This window comes from Zootoca vivipara, chromosome 12 (assembly GCF_963506605.1).
Source record: "Zootoca vivipara chromosome 12, rZooViv1.1, whole genome shotgun sequence".
In the NCBI taxonomy this organism is placed as follows: domain Eukaryota; kingdom Metazoa; phylum Chordata; class Lepidosauria; order Squamata; family Lacertidae; genus Zootoca; species Zootoca vivipara.
Genome location: NC_083287.1, coordinates 53,737,010 through 53,756,970, shown reverse-complemented (window position 1 = coordinate 53,756,970; position 19,961 = coordinate 53,737,010). Strand labels below are relative to the sequence as shown.

Genomic DNA, 19,961 nt, shown 5'->3' with positions numbered 1-19,961 from the left:
AAACCCAAGTAAAACGCAGCTTGCATGGGAGGCGAATCCAAAACCCACCCCAGTCTGTGCACCAGCATGGTGAATTTCGCCCAATATGCGCGAACTGTCATATTTCCTTGGCGTAAATTATGCAGTTCCTCCTTAGTCTGGTCCAAATGACTATCGGACGAATACATCGTCCTCAAACCTTCTAGAAATTGTTGGACATTTTTCATGCAAGGATTCTTGGTTGCGATTAATGGTCTTAGCCACTCCCTGGCTGCTCCGGTGAGATGTTCCACAATAAACGCTACTCTGTGCTCATCATCGGGGAACTCATTCTGGTGCAGCTCAAGAGCATACACGATCTCAGTCTCAAAGCCCTGAAACTCCTTCGGGTCTCCATTGAACTTGCTTACAAGGGTCCCTGCTCTCCTTCCTGGCAGCACTTGGACTTGGGGAGCCCCTCCCGCCTTGTTTTTCTCTGCATCCAGCTTGTTTTGGAGGTCTACCGCCACCGCCCTTAAATGCTGCTCTTTTTCCTGGAGCTCTCTCACCTGTTCCGCAAGTTGTAGCCGGTCGTCCTGGACCTTCTTAGTCTCCTCTTTAGCTGCCTTCAATTCTCCCTGCGCCTGCAGCGACAGCTGTTGCAGTTCTAGCTGGGCTTGCTCAGCGATCTGCCGCCACTTCTCCGCCTCGGACACGCTCATCCCGGCAACTCCGAAGTAGCCCAAAAATGATTAGGAGGTTGCTGTCACAGTGGCCGGAGTGGACTACTTCAGAGTAACGACGCTACGCAGCTCTGCATTTTATTCTTTTATTGGTGCTGCGTATTTACAGTGCTCAAGTCATTGCTATTTACACGGAGCGATGTTGTCAGTCGGTTTCAGAACCTCCTAATGGCTTTTGGCGCGTCTTTCTCCAACACAAAAGCTTTGGCAGACCCATCCTCTTGCCCCTCCTCTTCCTGCGTAATTCTGGAGTTGGAGGGATGGGTCTTCCCCCCTTGCTTGCCCCTTCCTGTCCCACCTGGGACCCTGGCTCCTCTACCTTGCCTGAGCCTCGGACACGACTTCCTGCTTCCCCACTGGAATCGGAACTCTCCCTGCTTTCCCCTTTGCTCGGGGACGGGCTTGAACTCAGGAGGGGAGGGACTTCGCGATATCCCCTGTCCCTCACAATAATAATAATAATTTATTATTTATACCCCACCCATCTGGCTGGGCTTCCCCTGCCACTCTGGGCGGCTTCCAACAAACATTAAACTACATCAAATATCACAGATTAAAAGCTTCCCTAAACAGGGCTGCCTTTAGGTATTTTCTAAATGACAGGTAGTTGCTTTTCTCTCTGACCTCTGATGGGAGGGTGTTCCACAGGGCGGGCGCCACCACCGAGAAGGCCCTCTGCCTGGTTCCCTGTAGCTTTGCTTCTCGCAGTGAGGGAACCGCCAGAAGGCCCTCGGTGCTGGACCTCAGTGTCCGGGCTGAACAATGGGGGTGGAGACGCTCCTTCAGGTATAATGGACCGAGGCCATTTAGGGCTTTAAAGGTCAGCACCAACACTTTGAATTGTGCTCGGAAACGTACTGGGAGCCAATGTAGGTCTTTCAAGACCAGTGTTATGTGGTCTCGGCGGCCGCTCCCAGTCACCAGTCTAGCTGCCACATTCTGGATTAGTTGTAGTTTCTGGGTCACCTTCAAAGGTAGCCCCACATAGAGCGCATTGCAGTAATCCAAACGAGAGATAACCAGAGCATGCACTACTCTGGCGAGGCAGTCAGCAGGCAGGTAGGGTCTCAGCCTAAATTATATATTCCTATAATTTAAGCTTCATTCTCTAGTGCCATAAGTAAATATGTTAAGCACTCTTTAAAAACAACTCCTAAACAATTTGGGTCCTGCACATTGTATGACCGATGCATTCCTTACATCCCACTGCAATCTCTCAGATCTGCCAAGGCTACTAACTTGGGCTATGAGGGCATAAAACCTGGCAATTTAATTGGCTGTCCCGTCACCCCTCCCTGCAAGACATACGGAAATTCGTGACAAAGAAAATGCTATGGCTCACAGGTAGAGCATAAACTTTGCATGCAGAAGTTCCCGGGTTCAATCTCTGGATAAGGCTGGGAAGGGTTGCCTGAAACTCTGGCGATCCTCTGCCTAGTCAATGGAACAATACTGAGCTAAATGGACCAATGCTGTGACTTGCTATGAGGTGGCTTAAGATGTTCTTGTTTATTTAGCTTGAACAGAACACAATTCAAAGTGTTGGTGCTGATCTTTAAAGCCCTAAACGGCCTCGGTGCAGTATACCTGAAGGAGCGTCTCCACCCCCATCATTCTGCCCGGACACTGAGGTCCAGCACCGAGGGCCTTCTGGCGGTTCCCTCACTGCGAGTGAGGTTACAGGGAACCAGGCAGAGGGCCTTCTCAGTAGTGGCACCCGCCCTGTGGAACGCCCTCCCACCAGATGTCAAAGAGAAAAACAACTACCAGACTTTTAGAAGACACCTGAAGGCTGCCCTGTTTAGGAAAGCTTTTAATGTTTAATACAGGGGTCCCCAGACTATGGCCCGGGGGGCGCATACAGCCCACGAGGCTCTTTTATGCGGCCCCCAGCGACCCCCGCTGCCCGCTGCCCGCTCTTACTGGCGGCTGCCCACTTCCAACCCGGAAAAGCGAGGGAAATAGCAAGCGTCATTTCCGGTGTACTTCTGGGTCGGAGGAGGTTTCTGCACATGCGCACAAGCTATTTCTGACGCTTTCCAGGCTGGGTGTGCGCCAGAAATGGCATTTGCGCATGTGCATGGGCGTGCACAGCCGCGCACTCCCGTGCATGCGCTCCCCCGCCCTCCGCGCGATCGGCGCGGCAGGCATCCGGCCTGAAGCCGGGTAAGTTTGGAGACCCCAGGTTTGATAGATTACATTCATACCTCGGTTTAAGTACGCTTTGTTTGAGTATTTTCCCGAAGGAGTCTCAGAGCAGCTAACAATCTCCTTTCCCCTCCTCCCCCACAACAGACACCCTGTGAGGTGGGTGGGGCTGAGAGACTTCAGAGAAGTGTGACTAGCCCAAGGTCACCCAGCAGTTTGCATGTGGAGGAGCAGAGAAGCAAACCCGGTTCCCCAGATTACGAGTCTACCGCTCTTAACCACTACACCACACTGACTTCAGGTTCAGTACGGACTTCCAGAACCAATTACACTCATACTTTGGATTAAGTACACTTCAGTTTAAGTACTCCGTGGAAACCATCTAGAACGGATTAATCCACTTTCCATTACTTTCAATGGGAAAGTTCGCTTCAGGTTTAATATCCTCCTGGAAGCCGCCCAGAGTTTTTTAATGGGATGGGCTTGAGAACCAGATGGTCAGGAAGATGCATGCTCTGACCAGGAAGCATGGTCACCTTCAACCACCATGGCCAACTGACGGGAATGATGGGAGTCGTCACCCAGCTATATCTGAAGCATCACAGGTTCCTCACCCCTGTTTTATACTGATATCTCTTTAACCCAACCATATGTCTCCTCTTTAGTCAGTTGTCTGTGTGGTATTCCTGGCATGATTTGCTCCCTTAATAATTTTTCCTTAATTATTTGCATGGCTGTTTATCTGATGGAAGCATTATGCCTCCTGGGGGTAATTTGGTGCATTCAGACTTCAGACATAACAAGGCCTTATCAAGAACTTCAGACAGTACTCTGATACCAAATCAGGGACGGAACTTGGAAACCAGCAGAAATCTTCATATAATACCCTACACAAGTCTCACAGTGAAGGCTGGCCCATTCGGATGCGTGGAGAGCTGCCCCACCACCCAGCTCTACCTCTCTTTTAAATCAGAACCAGTGAAGGCGGTGAAGGTCCTGTGTGAGTGCCTGGAGGCGGTTGGAGGATGGATGGTGGCTAACAGATTGAGGTTGAATCCTAACAAGACAGAAGTACTGTTTTGGGGGGGCAGGAGGCGGGCAGGTGTGGAGGACTCCCTGGTCCTGAATGGGGTAACTGTGCCCCTGAAGGACCAGGTGTGCAGCCTGGGAGTCATTTTGGACTCACAGCTGTCCATGGAGGCACAGGTTAATTCTGTGTCCAGGGCAGCTGTCTACCAGCTCCATCTGGTACGCAGGATGAGACCCTACCTGCCCGCGGACTGTCTCGCCAGAGTGGTGCATGCTCTAGTTATCTCCTGCTTGGATTACTGCCAACCATCTCATCCTCTGTCGTCCCCTTCTCCTTCCCAACATCAGGGTCTTTTCCAGGGAGTCTTCTCTTCTCATGAGGTGGCCAAAGTATTGGAGCCTCAGCTTCACGATCTGTCCTTCCAGTGAGCACTCAGGGCTGATTTCCTTTAGAATGGAGAGGTTTGATCTTCTTGCAGTCCATGGGACTCTCAAGAGTCTCCTCCAGCAGCATAATTCAAAAGCATCCATTCTTCGGCGATCAGCCTTCTTTGTGGTCCAGCTCTCACTTCCATACATCACTACTGGGGAAACCATAGCTTTAACTATACAGACCTTTGTAGGCAAGGTGATGTCTCTGCTTTTTAAGATGCTGTCTAGGTTTGTCATTGCTTTTCTCCCAAGAAGCAGGCATCTTTTAATTTCGTGACTGCTGTCACCATCTGCAGTGATCAAGGAGCCCAAGAAAGTAAAATCTCTCACTGCCTCCATTTCTTCCCCTTCTATTTGCCAGGAGGTAATGGGACCAGTGACCATGATCTTGGTTTTTTTGATGTTGAGCTTCAGACCATATTTTGCGCTCTCCTCTTTCACCCTCATTCAAAGGTTATTTGATTCCTCCTCACTTTCTGCCATCAAGGTTGTGTCATCTGCAATTAGTATTCAGGGGCATATTGCCTCCAACAGTGGAGGTAGTATCATAAACCTTCATCCTCACCTCTGATTATCTACTGATAGAAGTCCTTCCTGGATCTGGCTAAAATTACAGCTAAAAGCCACCTGTCAATACACCACCCAATTTTTTTTCCTCCTTCATAGGCTCAAGGCTATATTTTGCTGGTACACATCCTATTGATTTGGCTGTGAAGTCATGAAGGTACATGGGAAATTCCCTCACCCAGGCACCTTTTTTCCTGGGGCATAGCAAAGATAGAGAATGCATGTATTTTTAAAGGCTTTTATGCTTACACAGGAACAGATAGTTTGGTAATCAAAACTATTAAACCTTGGCAGGGCACCAAGCCGAGATGGAGATCATCCCAGAAAACAAAGCAAAAAAAGAGAGTTGGAAGAGACTTGGAAGTCTTTGGCATGTATGTAATTTATGGAGAATGCTGGGAATGTGTGGGAGGGAGCGCCCAAAGGCGGGAAGGGTGTAATATGTTGCTTCCATCCAAAAAAAAGGAGAGGAAAATCCAAGCTGTTGGGAAGTTGACTTCGCTTATGGCAAAAATATTGGGAACGTTGGAAACCAAATATTGACGCAAAGCTGTTTTTTAGGGTGAACTCAACTGTGGTAGTGTACTCAACTGGAATCAAGGGAAGAACGGTTTTTCTTCAGATGAATAAAACTTGTGACTTGCAGTTGACCAAGTTAAAATAAGGAGATAAAACCTGTAGATGTAATGTTCACATAACATACTATCCCACTTCTTGTAGATCAGGGATACGGAATGTCACCTCCAGACATTGTTCGGCTCCAACTCTCACCATTAACCCGACAACATGGATAATGGTTAGGAATGATGAGCAGTGGTGTTCAAATACCTGGAGAGAACCAGGTTGCCCATCACTTGTTTTTTTTTTTTAAAAAAATATTTTTATTAATTTTCCAATTAAAACCAATTATATCACATTTCAATATTTCAAATTATACACATATATATATCAATCAAACCGAATGTTATGCCAAATCATCTAAATAATTTATTTTTGGGTTCCCATGCTTCAAGAAATTGGGAATTCCTCGCAACTGTCCACTGCCGTCTTATTTCTAAAGTTCAAATCGTCCTCCAAGCTCATAATATTCCAAATCTTCCCCTTACAGTCACCTAGATGTTTTCCACTTTCATCCGATTGTTCCAGCTGCTGAGATAAATGTCAAACGAAGTTTCACAGATGTTCTTTCTCCTGTGTGAGTTAATCAGTCCAGCCTCCCCATAAATCTTCTTAGTGGAGCTCCCTGTTGCGACGGAGTAGCAGCGCCATCTTAAAAGGCTCAAATCACTTTCATTTTCTCTCATAGCCATGAAGATTTACGATTTATTTATCTTTATAGAATTTACAGCTTTTTCAGGCAGGAGACCCAAACATCCAACCATGAACTCTTGGTAAATTAATGGATCTCCTTGCCCTATAGCTGAACTTAGCTTCAGGTCGCTGCTCCAATTTAAAGTGCGTCACAGCTCATAAATCCTCCGAACGCGTCCAGAACTCCTTCCGTCTGACTAGGGGGGGGCTTTTCTCATCGGCAACTTCACATCTTTAAGAAATATGCTCAGTAACAACAGCTATAGAGTTCAACTCACACAGTCTTTTGCTTCTCTTTCACTCCAAACAAGCCAGGACATCGCGTCCGGGAAGATACGAGGCAACAATATGAAGAAAAAATAAAAACTTGCTTCCCTTATCGCTCCGTCCCCATCAATCCTTCTTCCAGATGCCGTACATTCTTTGACTCCTCTCGCTCAGCAGCATAAAATTCTCAGCAGTAAACAGCGCTTCTTCCCCTCCTTCTGAAGTATGTCCATAGATTTAAGCCTAATTATCTTCTTTAACCATGGAAATCCCCGCCATGCAGATTAGCGTCCGGGAGTCCTGGCCGTCGTAAGTGCTCAGCCCAAGCTCCCCCCACTCCAAAAACAGTCGGAGTGGGTCTGGGGGCATCGCGGGCCAGCGGCCCCTCTCCGTAACCCCCGGAGAGGGTAGGGGGTTGCCATTTACTCCCCTAGCAACCGCCAAATTCCTTACGAAGGTCAGAGAGATGGAAAACAGGTCCGCCATTCCTGCAGGCGGAAACCGGAACCCGGTTGCCCATCACTTGTTGTTGTTGTTTAGTTGTTTGGTCGTGTCCGACTCTTTGTGACCCCATGGACCATAGCACGCCAGGCACTCCTGTCTTCCACTGCCTCCCACAGTTTGGTCAAACTCATGTTCGTAGCTTTGAGGACACTGTCCAACCATCTCGTCCTCTGTCGTCCCCTTCTCCTAGTGCCCTCCATCTTTCCCAACATCAGGGTCTTTTCCAGAGAGTCTTCACTTCTTCTCATGAGGTGGCCAAAGCATTGGATCCTCAGCTTCAGGATCTGTCCTTCCAGTGAGCACTCAGGGCTGATTTCCTTCAGAATGGATAGGTTGGATCTTCTTGCAGTCCATGGGACTTTCAAGAGTCTCCTCCAGCAACATAATTCAAAAGCATCCATTCTCCGGCGATCAGCCTTCTTAATGGTCCAGCTCTCACTACTGGGAAAACCATAGCTTTAACTATACAGACCTTTGTCGGCAAGGTGATGTGTCTGCTTTTTAAGATGCTGTCTAGGTTTGTCATTGCTTTTCTCCCAAGAAGCAAGCGTCTTTTAATTTCGTGACTGCTGTCACCATCTGCAGTGATCAAGGAGCCCAAGAAAGTAAAATCTCTTACTGCCTCCATTTCTTCCCCTTCTATTTGCCAGGAGGTGATGGGACCAGTGGCCATGAGCAATTTCATGGGCCTCTAGACAGTTCTACTAAATTGTGGAGGGTGCATAGGAAGCTCTTCTCTTCTTTGTCTCAGAGCTGTGCCTTTTCTAGGGTGACAATCCTGGTGAGAAATGCAGGACCCAGGATGGGGAGGTGGAGCTTTTCATACCAGGTTGGGGGGGGGGAACCTGAGGCATAATTGTAGGATGGGGTGAGGAACCTCAGGCTCACGAGCCAAATGTCACCTCCAAGGCCTCTTTACCTGGTGCCCTTGGAACTCTGTCTTATATGGACAGTCCAGATCCTACTAGATTTGCCTTTGAACAGAAAACACAATATTCAGAACCCAGATCTGCTTGCTCCACAGCTTGCAAACATGCGATGTGCATGTACGAGAGAGAGAGAGAGAGAGAGAGAGAGAGAGAGAGAGAGAGAGAGAGAGAGAGAGAGAGAGAGATTGCAGTCTGAGAAACAGAAAGGGGTTCACCCCTTCACTCACTGCAAGCACATGTGAGAGGTTTGTAGGGTTGTACTGATTAGCCCCAGATCCTTTCCAAGGCTCTTTTGTAGACATCACCTTCCCATTGCACACATATTTTGGTTGTGTGTAGGGCGCATAAAAGGGACGCAGGTGGTGCTGTGGGTTAAAGCACAGAGCCTAGGGCTTGCCAATCAGAAGGTCAGAGGTTCGGATTCCCGCAATGGGGTGAGCTCCCATTGTTCGGTCCCAGCTCCTGCCCACCTAGCAGTTTGAAAGCACGTCAAAGTGCAAGTAGATGAATAGGTACCGCTACAGCGGGAAGGTAAACGGTGTTTCCGTGTGCTGCTCTGGTTCGCCAGAAGCGGCTTAGTCATGCTGGCCACATGACCTGGAAGCTGTACGCCGGCTCCCTTGGCCAATAACGTGAGATGAGTGCCGCAACCCCAGAGTCGGTCACGACTGGACCTAATGGTCAGGGGTCCCTTTACCTTTAGGGGACAAAGGTATGGCCCCTTCACAAATGCATGGTCAACAGGAGGCATGGGCACTAACCATTACAAACCCAAGACACCTTCAAGACATGAGGTCGGAGGCCTCTGAAAACCAGTTGCTGGAGAACACAATGAATGGGGAAGTCTTTTGCACTTGGGTCCTGTTTGTGGGTTTCCCATAGGAATCCGGTTGGCCACTGTGAGAACAGGATACTGGACTGGGTGGGCCATTGGCTCTTATGCTGTTATGACAGTCCTTCACAAACAAGATGAATTTTAACAGGGAGAAATGTAAAGTACTACACTTGGGCAAAAAAAAATATGAAAGGCACAAATACAGGAAAGGTGACACCTGGCTTGAGAGCAGTACATGTGAAAAGGATCTAGGAGTCTTGGTGGACCACAAACTTGACATGAGTCAACAGTGTGATGCAGCAGCTAAAAAAATCCAGTGCAATTCTGGGCTGCATCAATAGGGATATAGCATCTAGATCAAGGGAAGTAATAGTACCATTGTATTGTGCTCTGGTCAGACCTCACCTGGAGTGCTGTGTCCAGTTCTGGGCACCACAGTTCAAGAAGGATACTGACAAGCTGGAACGTGTCCAGAGGAGGGCAACCAAAATGGTCAAAGGCCTGGAAACGATGCCTTATGAGGAATGGCTTAGGGAGCTGGGTATGTTTAGCCTGGAGAAGAGAAGGTTAAGGGGTAATAATGATAGCCATGTTCAAATATATTAAAGGATGCCATATAGGGGAGGGAGAAAGGTTGTTTTCTGTTGCTCCCGAGAAGCGGACACGGAGCAATGGATTCAAGCTACAAGAAAGAAGATTCCACCTAAACATTAGGAAGAACTTCCTGACAGTAAGAGCTGTTCGGCAGTGGAATTTGCTGCCATGGAGTGTGGTGGAGTCTCCTTCTTTGGAGGTCCTTAAGCAGAGGCTTGACAGCCATCTGTCAGGAAAGCTTTGATGGTGTTTCCTGCTTGGCAGGGGGTTGGACTGGATGGCCCTTGTGGTCTCTTCCAACTCTAAGATTCTATGATTCATTTAAAGATATTTGAAGCATTGAGCGGTCCACACACAGTTTAAAGATAATGAACTGCTAGAAGGGGCAGGTGGGGCCTTGAATGTTGCTTATCAGCAGTTAGTAGCAGGCAGGCAGGTCACCTGGTCACAGTCTTCTCCACTAGGATGAGATGTGTTGTATTTCTATTTGAATTACAGAAATGGTTTTAAATATGCACCCATAGATATATAAATCAGAAATTGCAAATTTCGTACACACTCTTTGCACTTTTGGGGGGCTGCCCAACTGGAAATTGAGCAACCAAATGCATAAACAGCTTAAACAAAGGGTGCTTAAAGAAGCAATAGGACACCAATCAATCCTCTAGTTTTCTAAAACAGAAAAGGGAGCATAGTAGTGACTCGGTGAGTGGGGCCCAGGGAAATTAATTATATGAGCATTTGGGGAAATGCATTACCCAAGGAGTGGTACACCAGCTTCATTCTCTGGTGGAATTTTGCCAACAAGTTAAAAGGCAGCTTATTTTTGAAAGTGTTCTCTATTGGTTGATTTTATCTTCTCTAAGCTTGCTTTAAAGCGGTGATGATGTAATGGAGTTTTCTTACAGTTGGGGTTTTCTGCTTTATTTTCGGCATTTTAGTTTATGGTGGTTTTAGTTGGGTGGTTTTATCATTCGAATTCTGTACAAATGGCAAAGAACGAGGCCACAGGATACCTAAATAAATGGGATGTAAATATTGCTGATTGGCTAGCTAGGTGAACAGTAGTCATATCCTCCACAGCAGTCCTACAAGGCCACTTCATATGGTTTATGAATACAATGAAAATTTAAAAATATTATATAAAATCAGTTTTAAAATAGCGGTTCCAAACACAGGTAGGAAAGAGTTCCAAGTCAGAAAAGAGCTGCTTTAAGTAAACAAAGGCATTATATACGTACATTAGGAACAGGCCTATATCTGGAATTTTGTTTGTGTGTTTAGTGGATTTTGCTTCTAAACTGATTATGTGAAAACCATAAGACTTGCTTTTAAAAATAATTAAAAATAATAATAATTGAGAGTTACTTCTAGGAATGGGCGAATCTGCCAATATTTGTTTCTCTGGGTTTCTTATTTTTCCAGTCTTGGGTTCAGTTTGTGCGGTTTTTTGAGTTCTCATGAAAATTCACCAGCATTTTAGTAGAAAATTTCTCCTAATATGCAGGGTTTTTTGAATATAATTTTGGGAAGGCCACAGCCCTCACACCGCCTTTGTCCTTTGCATAGCTTGGTGTGGGGGTGTGAGGGAGGGAATAATTGAAGAATAAGTTTCCTCCACACACCTTTCGTTTATTCCCCCCCCCCAACCCGCACAAAGCTGCAATCGTGTAAGTACAATAAGTAGAATCGTAGAGTTGGAAGAGACACTGATGGTCCTCTAGTCCAACCCCCTGCAATGCAGGAATCTCAGCTAAAGCATCCATGACAGACGGCCAGCCAACTTCTACTTAAAAACCTCCAAGGAAAGAGAGGCCACAACCTTCCGAGGAAGACCTTTCCACTCTTGAACAGCTCTGGCAGTCAGAAAGTTTTCCCAGGTGCTTAGTGTAAGGTGCAAGTTACCAGTACAGCCGTACCTTGGACCTCAAACATCCTGGAACTCGGATGTTTTGGCTCCTGAATGCCGCAAACCCAGAAGTGATTGTTCCGGTTTGTGGGTGTTGTTTTGGAACCCGAAGGTCCAAAGGGGCTTCCATGGCTTCTGATTGGCTGCAGAATCTTCCTGCAGCCAACCCGCTATTAGCTGCCAAGTCTCCCGTTTTCCCCGGGAAACCTCTGTTTTTAAAGCCGTTTCCCGCTGTCATCCCGAATGGCGAAATAGTCCGTAATTCCCCCGGATTTCTTCCGGTGCCGCTCTGCCCATGTCTGGGCACCGGAAATCGGGCAGCGCCGGCACCGGGAGTTGCTTCTACGCATGTCTGATACAATACAAGCAGCACGCAAGGGCACAAGATTCAATCAAGTTTCAATCAAGTATTATTAGTACAAAAAGAAAACAATTAGAGAACCATATACAAGTGCTGACACAGAAGCCAAAACCAAACGTCAAGCAGATAGCATATACAAATAAATACCGAAAGGCAAACCAGTCTTTATGGTCTTTGAGGCTATGTAGCGGTCAGCAAAGTGGCAGCAGGTCGAACGAAGTGTCAATGATAGACAGGCTGCCGGCGTTTTTCACCTGTTTCGCCCATATGACGGGCTTCTTCAGTAGTTTCTCCTTCTGCTTTCTGTTATGTTTAATACATTCAAATTCGTATGAAACCACTTATCTTGGCTTAGGCCACAATGCTCAAGTTCTTATTTCAAAAGGTTCTCTACGCATGTCTGGACATGTGACTTCCAGTGCCGGCACTGCTGATCCCATCTTTTTCTAACCGGGACTTGGCAGCTATGAGCCAACCAGAAACCGCGATTTGGTTTTCGAACGTTTTGGAAGTCGAACAGACTTCCGGAATGGATTCCATTCGACTTCCAAGGTTTGACTGTACTTTTCAGGGCCTCTCCCTCTCTCCTCACCCTCCATCGCCACAGTCAAGCCTCTTCTTAAAGTGCACCCCACAGATGTTCAGTTCGCCTCACCCCACCCCCACCCCCGATTTCCTCAGAGCCTTGGAAGGACCTCCTTTGGAGGCTTCATGAGAACTAAAGAAGAGCCTTGCTTGATCAAGCCAAAGGTCCATCTAGTCTAGCGTCCTATTCTCACAGTGGCCAAACACATGCCCCAATGGGAAGCTCAAAAGCAGGAATTGGGTGCCACAGCTGTTCTCCCCACCTGTCCTAGCAACTGCCATATGGAAGCACTTGGCCTGTGACTGTAGAGGTAGATCAGGCACATAGCTGCCAAGTACCCCGTTTTCCCCGGGAAACCCCCATTTTTTCGTACCGTTTCCCGGATGTCCCCCGTATCACTTCGTCTCCCGTTATTCTCCCTTATTCCGTTCCTGCCAGCGGCCATTTTTCCCCCTGCTTTGCCCATCTATGGGCACCGAAAATGGCCGGCGCCGGAAGTCGAGTCTATGCATGTCCGTAAGTGCATAGGTGCAACTTCCGGTGTCGGCGGTGGCCATTTTCGGTGTGCATAGATGGGCAAAGCGACACCGGAAGTTGCGTAGACTTCCGGACATGCGTAGAAACTTCCGGACATGCGTAGACGCGACTTCCATTGCCGGTGCCGACTATTTTTGGTTCCCATAGATGGGCAAAGCGACTACGCAAGTTCCAGTGTCACGCAGCTGCCGGTCCCGGATTGTGCAGTCCAGGACTTGGCAGGTATGATCAGGCATCCCCAAACTTCAGCCCTCCAGATGTTTTGGACTACAATTCCCATCTTCCCCGACCATTGGTCCTGTTAGCTAGGGATCATGGAAGTTGTAGGCCAAAACATCTGGAGGGACGCAGTTTGGGGATGCCTGAGGTAGATCATGGCTAGTAACCATTCACAGCCTTTTCCTCTGTGTATTTGCCAAGGTGTGTGAAATGGTGTAGACTGGCTTTTCTCTCACTTTCTTTTGCGCTCCTCTGTTAGGAATGCTCTCTGTTCCCTCTAGGTAAGGATTCCTCCCCGTACTTCTGTTCACTGACAGCTGACTTTCCAGAAAGGCCTCCGTCTCTCTCAAGTCGCGACCTGCTGCCTGTCTCCTCTGCAGCTACCAAGAACCACCCAGGCTGGCTGACAAAAACAAGCCCTGCCGTTCTCCCTCTCCCTCCTCTTATCTCAGCTGAGGCTCTTACATTTTTATATGGCAGCTAAATAACCCCTCATTTCCATTACAAGTGCGTGCTTTTCCTCCTGTTTATCTTCATCTCCTAGCCCAGCCTTTCTCTTGGCCCTGAGGCCCAGGACGCCTCAGGTAAGCTCACCAAAGCTAAAGAGGGTCAGGCCAGCTATTAGCCATTGATGGTGGTGCGTGGGGAGGGGGAGGTTAGACAGACAGAGCCAAACCCTTTATCAAGCATAGGAAGCAATTCACAAGTCTCAGAGGCCTTTTCTCTCTCCCCTTCTCCTTCTCTGCGTCAAAGCTCAACCCAGATTGCTTGCTCCAGAGATAGGAGTCGGGGGGGGGGATTTTGTTTGGCTTACATTTTCATGGAAACCTATGAAATTATTTGATCCAATCTAAGTTGTTGTGTCCATCATTCATAACCACTCAGGGAAGGTAGGAGTGCAGAGCCTGGGGACCCAATAACTACAAAAATGCACATATTAGGATGCTTATATTAGTGAATATAATGTGTGAAAATGCACTATGTTAAGGGAAATTCCTTGCAAAAGTGTGTAAATCAGGCAAAATTTCATACAAAATATGTGTATAACAAAGATAAATTAGCACTAAAACGCTGGTGAATTTTCCCGAGGACTTTATTTTTTTTTAAGTAAATGCAAACATGTTGGACCACCCTGGGTTAAGGTATTCATTCATTCATTCATTCATTGGAGGTCACAGCTATTAAACAGGTTAGGTACAGTGGTGCCTCGACTTACGAATTTAATCCGTTTCAAAGGCACCTTCGTAGGTCGAAAAATCCGTAGGTCGAAAAACGCCATTGGAAACGCGATTTCCCATAGAAATGCATTGAAAATGGAAAAATTCGCAAGTCGAAGCAACCCCATCTAAAAATTCGTAAGTCGAAAAATCCCTATCTAAAACTGCCGTGGTGTCCTTTCGGATGTCGAGACATTCGTAAGCGTGCGGCCATTAGCCCCATTCGTAAGCTGAAAAATTGGGTTGTCGAGTGGTTCGTAAGTCGAGGTACCACTGCATTGGATTCAATACTGTATTGGATTCAAAACTGGGCTGCATCAATAGGAGTATAGCATCTAGATCAATGGAAGTAATAGTACCACTGTATTCTGCTATGGTCAGACCTCACCTGGAGTACTGTGTCCAGTTCTGGGCACCACAGTTCAAGAAGGATACAGACAAGCTGGAACGTGTCCAGAAGAGGGCAACCAAAATGGTCAAAGGCCTGGAAACGATGCCTTATGAGGAACGGCTTAGTGAGCTGGGTATGTTTAGCCCGGAGAAGAGAAGGTTAAGGGGTGATATGATAGCCATGTCCAAATATATAAAAGGATGCCATATAGAGGAGGGGGGAAAGGTTGTTTCCTGCTGCTCCAGAGAAGCAGACACGGAGCAATGGATTCAAACTACTAGAAAGAAGATTCCACCTAAACATTAGGAAGAACTTCCTGACAGTAAGAGCTGTTTGGCAGTGGAATTTGCTACCAAGGAGTGTGGTGGAGTCTCCTTCTTTGGAGGTCTTTAAGCAGAGGCTTGACAGGCATATGTCAGGAATGCTTTGATGGTGTTTCCTGCTTGGCAGGGGGTTGGACTGGATGGCCCTTGTGGTCTCTTCCAACTCTATGAGTCTAATTTGTACTGTAGACATAAAAAGGGCTCCGTGAGTCTTAAACTATCATATCCTGGGATGGCTATAGGTAAGCCCAGAGCAGTAATTCATCAATTCAGTATTTCTAACTGATACATTTAACTCCTGTGTATAATATTAATATAAATAAATCATTTCCTATTAATGTGGCTGATGAATTTTCTACTCCAACCTTCCAGCCTCCAAGCTATATTTGTGAAAGTAACCCCATTGTCCTTGAGTAACGGATACTGAGCATGATGTTATTTTCCTTCCCACAGCCACCAGAGAGTCAGCCTTTGTTCACGCTATTGCCTCTGCTGGTGTGGCTTTTGCTGTGACCAGGTCCTGTGCGGAAGGATCGGCCACCATCTGTGGCTGTGACACACGGCACAAGGGTCCTCCGGGAGAAGGCTGGAAATGGGGAGGCTGCAGCGAGGATGTGGAGTTTGGGAGCATGGTGTCTCGGGAGTTTGCGGATGCACGAGAGAACAGGCCAGATGCTCGGTCGGCCATGAACAGACACAACAATGAAGCTGGAAGGACGGTAAGGAAAACTGTGGCTTTGTTCTATTCCCTCAGTGATCACTGCAACACTATAATAACTTAGCAACTTTCTTCAGATATAAAAGCAGGCACCAAACATAGCTGCCAAGTCTCCCGTATTCCCCGGGAAACCCCCGTTTTTCCAGCTGTTCCCAGCCGAAAAAAACGTTTTTTTTGTTTTTCCCCGGTTTATTCTGGCGTGGCAGCCATTTTGGAACTGGGCGGAGCATGCTCAGAAGCGACTTTTGATGCTGCTTTGCCCAGTTCCAAAATGGCTGCAGCGCGACTTCTGGTGCGGCGGCCGTTTTGGAACAGTCGCTTATTTCTCAGGCCGGAACTTGGCAGCTATGGCACCAAACTGCACAATCAGAGAATCCAGTTGATCCTGTTCTGCGCCATTTAAGGCTGCTAGGGGGCAATCGACTGACTGACGAACTTTTCCTCCATGGTCAGAGGAGGAGAGAAGGGGGGGAAAACAAGCAAGTTGCATAGTCACCTACAATCCCATCGCTTTCGCTATACTTCTACTCTACAGCTAGCTAAGGTTTTACTGTCAAACATATTGGAAGCTGCCTTATACCCTTGTCCTCTAGCTCAGTATTGTCCACATTGGCAGCAGCTCTCAAGGATTTCAGACAAGTCTTCCCCAGCCCTACCTGAAGGTGCCAGGGACCTTCGGCATGCAAAGCAGATGCTCTTCCAAATGTCAATTAAAGACACCCCCATGGTGGCAACAGTAACAAGTAATGGTGGCAGGAACATTCAAATTGCTCTGTAGAGCAGAAAGGAGGAACCTCTGGCCTGTGGGTCTAATTAGGCACCTCCAGGAGGACATTATGTCCAAGCTACACCCACCTGCCTTACACCTGTGACATCAGGTGTAGGGGAGGTAAAAGCCTGCCACAGCTGAAAGGGGTTTTACCCCTAATCTGCCTGATTGAGCTTCAAAATCTGACCTTACACCTTAAAATCAGTTGGCAGCTCTCAGGGCATGGACATAACAAATCGGGTTGCCAGACTCAATAGAGGGCAGGACTTTTGTGCCTTTAATTGCCCTGCTCTCTTTTGAGTCTGGAAACCTTAAAGAGAAACCAGCAGACCTTTTGTTTAATTTCCAAGCATAGGGTCTGCTGGTTTCTCTTTAAGGTTTCCAGACTCAAAAAAAGAGAGCAGGGCAATTAAAGGCACAGAAGTCCTGCCCTCTATTGAGTCCGGCAACCCTAATAACAAAAGTACTACAGTGAGGGGAGATTTCTGGGTCCAGCAAATGCACGAATATTAGACTGTAAGCTGGTACTGTGCCAGCATCCTAAAATGCTGAGATATTTGTTGTAGCCATTGACAGAGCTGCGGCACATGCCTGACTTCCTGCCACAAGTGCCGTTGCTGTTTACCAAGGAGGAAAAGGGGTTGAGGTCGGTGCTGTGCAAATGCAGAGCCATTCCAGCTGGTGCATTTGCACCGCAGCAACCTTTCTGCCACCTCTCTGCTCCCCTTCCAGGTAAACCACAGAGGCAATGACAGGAGGTTAGGTAAGCAGCATTGCACCGCAGCAACCACTACTGGATAATTGGGAGCTGCCAACCCTCCAAAGTTTGAAAATGCCATATTGAATGTTTCCTCATACCGCAAGCTAATGTTGCCTTCCTTGCCGTTCTTCCCCCCTTTCCTTTTTCAGTCCATTATTGACCACATGCACCTCAAATGCAAGTGTCATGGATTATCAGGCAGCTGTGAGGTAAAGACCTGTTGGTGGTCCCAGCCTGACTTCCGGGTTATTGGCGACTACCTCAAGGACAAATACGACAGCGCTTCAGAAATGGTGGTGGAGAAGCACAGGGAATCCCGTGGCTGGGTGGAGACACTGCGGCCCAAATATAACTTCTTCAAAGCACCGACCGAGAGGGATTTGGTCTATTATGAGAACTCGCCCAACTTCTGCGAGCCCAACCCTGAGACTGGCTCCTTTGGCACCCGCGACAGGATCTGCAACGTCACTTCCCATGGGATTGATGGTTGCGACCTCCTGTGCTGCGGGCGAGGACACAACACACGGACTGAGAAGAGGAAGGAGAAGTGCCATTGTATCTTCCATTGGTGCTGCTACGTCAGCTGTCAGGAGTGCATACGGGTCTATGATGTCCACACATGCAAGTAAGATGGGATGGCCACGGAAAAAGAATCAAAGATTACTTTTTTCTATTGGAGAAAGTGGACTTCTTGAGACACACACAAACACACATACACACACAAACACACACATAGAAGCTAGCATTGGTTGGCTAGAATAGGTATCATTTCTTCTCGACCATCACATCTGGATGTTAACCTTGCAACTCCTGACAAACCGAGATGCCAACCAACTAGCTGTTTTTGACCTTCTGCCCCACAGGAGACTGGTTTCTTTAACTAGTCGAGAACAAAGAGCTGGATAGTGGATGGCGAGCAGGTTTCCAGAAGGTTCTGGAATCTCTGCTCTTTTCCTTTCAACTCACATGGCAAAACTCGTGCTATTAAGTGTCCTTTGAATGTTGTGCGTCTTCCTGAAACATGGCCCATTTGTGCATTATGAGCATGGAAGAAGCTTCTAGCGCAATGACTCTTAATGTTCCAGCCCAGCCTGTAGCTATGTATAGAATTAACAACAGGTGGTGTGTTGTTGTTGTTTTTTAAGGCCCTTGTTCAACCTCTCACAGGAACTGGAGGAACTTGCAAATGACTCTTCACTCTGTGGAACTGCCAAACTTTGTAATATATTCAAATCCTGAACTGATTGACGATTCAGACAATGCTTCTACTATGGGAGAAGGAAACAGGAAGTGAGGTGGCACTTGTGTGTTATGCTTGTTAAACAATGTAATAGAATACACACACACATACTGTTACATATATACATACATATGTCCACCATCTCACAGTTTCAAGTGGGCACTGCTAAGGCACTGCTTATTAGCCCACTTGTACTGGGTGGGATTTTTACCACAGGAAATAATGTCACAGTTGTGGGCTGTCTACCGGGAATATAACATTGTGGCTTAAACAGTTGGCTCCCTTAGGCTCAACAGCAGGCCTCTGAGGACAAAATGGCTGCCAGGCCTTACTGCAGTAGATAGCATAGCTGCCAAGTCTCCCGTATTCCCCGGGAAACCCCCGTTTTTTCAGCTGTTCCAAGCCGAAAAAAACGGATTATTTGTTTTTCCCCAATTTATTCTGGCGTGGCGGCCATTTTGGAACTGGGCGGAGCATGCTCAGAAGCGACTTTTGATGCTGCCTTGCCCAGTTCCAAAGTGGCTGCAGCGCAACTTCTGGTGCGGCAGCCATTTTGGAACTGGGCACAGCAGCATCAAAAGTCACTTCTGAGCATGCTCTGCCCAGTTCCAAAATGGCGGCAGCGCTACTTCCGGTCTGCTACTTCCGGTCCAGTCCCTTATTTCTCAGGCCGGAACTTGGCAGCTAAGGTAGATAGATTGTTAAATGACATTAAATCACAGTAATCAAGAGGATAGGAAATTACACCCTTTCACCTTCATACACCCTGGGTCTTATCCAAGCCATGCCATATGAGAAGTAAAATGTTGAATGGCCATTCTTTGGAGCCATCATGAATGTTCAGGCAGGTTTCTGATCAATGAAACCATTTCAGCCAGAGTTTCTCAACTGATATGTGCAAATTGTTCTTTATCTAGACCAGGCATCCCCAAACTGCGGCCCTCCAGATGTTTTGGCCTACAACTCCCATGATCCCTAGCTAACAGGACCAGTGGTTGGGGAAGATGGGAATTGTAGTCCAAAACATCTGGAGGGCCGAAGTTTGGGGATGCCTGGTCTAGACATACCCCCTCAAGCATAACCCCAGAATGGCGTATCTGCATTTCCCACAAGACCAAAAACTTGGTAAATGACTCATTTTTCATGTAGGTCATGTTTTCAGAAGAAAGTCCTTCAAAGCTAACCTAGGGAGTTTGTACCATTTCCATTTTCCAGGGCAAAGATGCATATTTCCTCTTTTGTTCATCGCATGACTATTTGTATGACCAGACAGCTGAAATTGCAGACATTGCAAACACTTCCCCCCCCCCTAAGATGGTTCAATTTCCTCAGCAGATACCTTGTTGGGGTTTTTCCTTGTTGATATATCAGGGGCCAACAGAAGTCGTTCTAGTCAACAAAGCATTAATTAAATTTCAATGCATTCCTATGGGAAACCGTGCTTCGCAAGACGAAATTTTCGCAATACGAAATGACTTGTGGAACGAATTAATTTCATCTTGCGAGGTACCACTGTATTGGGGTGTCGACACATCTTCTATAATCTCAACCTCAGTGGTACCTCGGGTTGCAAATGCTTCAGGTTACAGACTCCGCTAACCCAGAAATAGTACC

General features: G+C 47.2%; 1 protein-coding gene across 1 annotated transcript in view; it reads left to right on the top strand.

Annotated features, from left to right (window-relative positions):
- The window catches only part of WNT3A (Wnt family member 3A), a 112,325-nt gene extending 93,495 nt beyond the window's left edge, over nucleotides 1-18,830 (top strand). The window contains exons 3-4 of the mRNA XM_035130022.2: nucleotides 15,314-15,579; nucleotides 17,257-18,830. Of these exons, the coding sequence (XP_034985913.2) occupies nucleotides 15,314-15,579; nucleotides 17,257-17,736 (746 nt within the window). The 3' untranslated portion in view covers nucleotides 17,737-18,830. The remainder of the gene's footprint in view (nucleotides 1-15,313; nucleotides 15,580-17,256) is intronic.
- The last annotated feature ends 1,131 nt before the right edge of the window (nucleotides 18,831-19,961 follow it).